Genomic DNA, 4,407 nt, shown 5'->3' on the forward strand with positions numbered 1-4,407 from the left:
TGCATTGAGTGTATGATGTGCACTTTGGTTGATATATCGGTGACTACTAAGTTACAACTAACAATACGGAATCACGGAGCAGTAGCTGTCCAATATATCTAATAATAATATTGACTACTTCGTACTCAATTACTCATACGCATTGTCTATACCAAGCAAGACTTGATGTACTTGATTGAAGACATCTAATTCGCGTCTACACTCGACGAATAAAGATGAAATTTAACTATACTAGACTGGCTAATTACTGATTAAGGGATTAGTTCAAAGTTCTATGATCTGCCCATGATTACTAAGCTTAAACTCAATAAAGATAATGTTACAGAACAAAATCAACATTGGGCTGTTCGCAATCAATTACCAAGGTGGACCCAAATCAAAAAAGTATGGCAGGCTGTTAAATTAATGATGATCAATAATTTCTGTACAAAAAATACTTCATTACGCCGTTAATCGCGCTAATCTTATTGGGCCCAACGGTATCAAACTGCTCAGCCCAATAACAATAAGGCCCATTTTTTCAGGTAAACAAAAGCCCAAAACAACTCAATTTGAGCCCAAAGACTTTTCCCCTTTCTTCTAACATTCTTCTATTTTCCAGAAAATTGCAGACGAAGCTCCGCCCAACTGTGTGCCGCTACCACCTCGCTTCACTATCGCCGGGAATCAGGTTTTTTTTTTCTCTCCTCTTTCTTTACTTTCATTTTTTGATGTAGTAAATCGAGAAAAAATGATGCTTGTTTTATTTTCTTTCATGATTTATGATCTAAGAATTTAAAGGTACAAGATTTATAGGGTTTATGAATTTCTGAGTCAATTATAACAGATTTCTGCGCAGAAATGTTTTAATTTTTATTTCTGGGAATTGAATGTATTTTTTTGGTTCCATTTTGTGAAATTATTGAAATGCGTAGAAATTGATTCAGTTGATCTTCTGATGTGTTTGGATTTTCTAGTTGTTTTATTATTTTTGAAGCTGTATTTTAGTTTGAATCATTTCGTTTGTTGATTGTATGTTTTCGTGGGCATCAGTAGTGAACCTAGTGAGGAATGCACGCCATGTGTTTGATAAAAGTACTCCGATGAAGGGTGTAATTTCTTCATGGTTTTAAATTTTGGGAGATAGTTTTGGTTTATTTTGTGGAAATTGGAAGTATTTTTGTATGATGTTAATATGATGTTCGAATCGTGTTAGCTTCTTGAGCTGGGATGAATCATGAATGTGATAATATTGGAGGGAAGCAGGATGTTCTTAAGGAGAGATTCACTGGATTAACATTGTAACAGTCTTTTACTCCCATATCTTATTAAGGGAGAGATTCATAGTCCATTGTTCTTGATTTGGGATGAATCATGAATGTGATAACATTGGAGAGAAGCAGAAAGTTGTGTTTTTGTTGAGTTATGAAATTCATGGATGGATGCTCTTAAGGAGCCTAGTTAGGTTTAGTTATTATTCTTATTAATTTTGCTGGGCTTCATTAAGCTACTTACTTGAGGAGCCTAGTTAGGTGTAAGGTTAACATTGCAACAGTATATTTCTTAGAGGGTGAGATTCATGGAAGACTTTTCAATGGCTACAATAAAAATGTAGTCATTGTAACTGTTTTCAATCTTGACCCTTTAAATTTAATGAATCAATCTAGTCCGTTCATATAGTTGTTTTTGACATAAAATATAACTGAAAAAAAAAAAAAAAAGAAAAAAAAAAGAACTAAACTGTTTGTCTTTCATACTAAAAATAAATTGGGTTGTCACCATTTATGATTTCTCAACCTACAAATTAAAGGACATCTTCATCAAATATACATATAAGCTGATAGACATAATGTAAACACAGATGATTATACAATTAAGATTTAATAACTTGGATTGTTTCCCACCCAAATTAAACATTCATCATCATCATCATGTATGCCTTTAAAAAAATTAAAATCATCCAACTCCCATCATCCCATGTACTACGTATGAGGAATTGTAATCTATTTTCATTATAAAAATAAAAAAAAAAAATAAAAAAAAAAGTAATTGCAAATATAAATCCTTGATCAATAAGGTGGGATTGCTAAGGAGAACGGAGCAAAACAAAGTACAGAGTATGATTGAAGGATAAAAACTGTAAATAAAAACGTGTAGTTTGCTTTTTTTTTTTTTTTTTTTTATTTTGTAAAAAAGTCATCCCAATTAAAGGTTTAGATTAGTCAAATTTTAATTAATGGTTGAGATTTAATCTAGTATAATGACTACAATTTTATTGTAGCCATTTGAAAACTATCCGAGATTCATAGTCTGTTGTTCTTGTTCATGTTGTGTGCTTGCTAATTTGTTGTTAGCTCTGATGCATTCCCTCTCAAACTATTCACAATTTAGTGATAATGCTGTAGGTATATAGTATTCGATCAATTAATTTGTGTTCAAATTTGATCAACTACTAGCACATTGTTGGTGGTTGATTTTGGGGCGGTGGGAGGAGGGGGGGGGGGGGTGTGGTAATCTCTGTATTCATTTTGTATGTATTGTGCTGGCTTTGAAATGGCATGTTGCATTTGTCGGTCAGTGTGGTTATGTACTTAAACAGAAGGGGTTTTTAACTTAAACTTATACTCGCTTCAAAGGAAATTATAGTCATGTCTCCTAAACAGTGGCGGATCCAGAAATTTGAAAATGGGGGTCCAAAATTTTTTAAAGTTATGTAACCAAAAAAATTGGAGATGTTGATATTATTAATGTTTCAATATTGTGTCAAAAAAAAAAATGTTTCAATATTGTATAATATTTTTACTTTCTAATTTATATTTAGCCTATAAGTTTACATACATCCTTCGTTCCTTTAACATTGCAACATGGAGTAATCACTCTTTTCAATACACAATTTAAACCTTTAAAAAACTTTAATTATGTAACAGTTTCAATAACAATAACCCTAAGTGATTATTTTTCCTTACGTATAAGCCATATTAGAATTAGTGTCAAAAACGCAAACGATGCAATATTTAAAACCCGAAGATAATATATTATTTGCAATTTTATATGGAGAAATGTAAATTTATCTTATAAGAAATCAACTTTTTAGAATAGGAGAGCAAAAACTAAAATATAAAATAGATTTTTTTAACAAACCTTAAATTTCATAATTCTAATGCAAAAATAAAGGGGATGCAAGTGCTCCCCTTGGTGGCCATATAGATCCGCCAATGCTCCTAAATTAGCAGTTGATGTTATGAATGGTTTTTACACGATAATTTAATGTGACCCTGTTGAATTCCTAATTATAAAATTATGATGAGTTTGGACACGGTTATTATTTTCATTGCCATTTCATTTAATAGCTACTCTACTTTTTGGTTCCTTTTGTGATGAATTCACCTTTTTTTTTTTTTTTTTTTTTTAAATTTTTTTTTCCAAGTTTTGATTAGCTTTTCCTTCAATTCTTTCGATGTGATACTAGACTGTCAAGTATTTTGACTAATTTAGCTGTTTATTACCTGCAGTACAAGCTAGGAAAGCAGAATGGGGAGAAAGGTTGGTATATTACGCATCAATCCAAAGAAATTTGGCTCTCTGCAGAAACCTTGCATGAAGGAAATGATATCATTACTTAATTGCTTAGGTCTCTGCCACAACAACGATGAAAAATGTGTTCGTCAAAAGCAACTTCTGGGCACGTGCATGGAAGCTCAGGTTATTGTGAAACCTTTGCTTTGATATAATTTTTTTCAAGCTTTTTCTAGTTTTGTGTTGCTACAATCATGTTTATGCTGATGTATGATGACAAATATGCTTCATATTACAGGCGGGTAAGAATAAAAAGCCTTGGGGAAGCATCAATTATCACTTGCAGAGGCTTAATAGGGGAAGGAAGTAGTATTATTTTGGCAGAATGGATTTATTTCCCTGTAATTCCGGATGGATCACACTATACTGATGCAGCTTTACATCAGCACGTTGTGGAAGATGAACCAATATGCATTATGTAAGCTTTATTGCAGAAAGATTGTCCAAATTCTCCGGCATGCTATCATTTTTGTTTGACATTCATCAATCCAGATGATTTCTGGACTAATCAGACCGCCTTTATTATTTTAGAGTGTACAAGATAGCATATATTATGTAGAATGATAATATGCCAATTTCACCAGCTGATCCTTATTATTGGAAATAAATGCTTCAACTCATGTATCATCCATCTTCCCAAATGCAATATTGCAATACTCTAGTTCTTGCATAATCCCATTGTTGACTCTAATAGGCTAACAGACCAGGGGATAGTGAGTTTGTGGCGAGGTGATAATTTATCGCTGGTCTTCGTAGAGATGACATTGTGTCTACTGTAATTGAGATAAGTCTGGAAAAAAGATTACGAGGTCAAAGTACTTTGGAGTATAACTTAGGAGCCTTACTATATAG

General features: G+C 32.5%; 1 protein-coding gene across 1 annotated transcript; it reads left to right on the plus strand.

Annotated features, from left to right (window-relative positions):
- Positions 1 to 572: 572 nt before the first annotated feature.
- LOC145571581 (uncharacterized) lies at positions 573 to 4,182 on the plus strand. Its single transcript, XM_081630613.1, has 3 exons — positions 573 to 670; positions 3,492 to 3,681; positions 3,794 to 4,182. The coding sequence occupies exons 2-3, from the start codon at positions 3,511 to 3,513 to the stop codon at positions 3,863 to 3,865; spliced, it is 243 nt and encodes an 80-aa protein (XP_081486739.1). The 5' UTR covers positions 573 to 670; positions 3,492 to 3,510; the 3' UTR covers positions 3,866 to 4,182.
- The last annotated feature ends 225 nt before the right edge of the window (positions 4,183 to 4,407 follow it).

The sequence above is a fragment of the Chenopodium album genome, chromosome 12, assembly GCF_948465745.1.
Source record: "Chenopodium album chromosome 12, dcCheAlbu1.1, whole genome shotgun sequence".
Taxonomy (NCBI): domain Eukaryota; kingdom Viridiplantae; phylum Streptophyta; class Magnoliopsida; order Caryophyllales; family Amaranthaceae; genus Chenopodium; species Chenopodium album.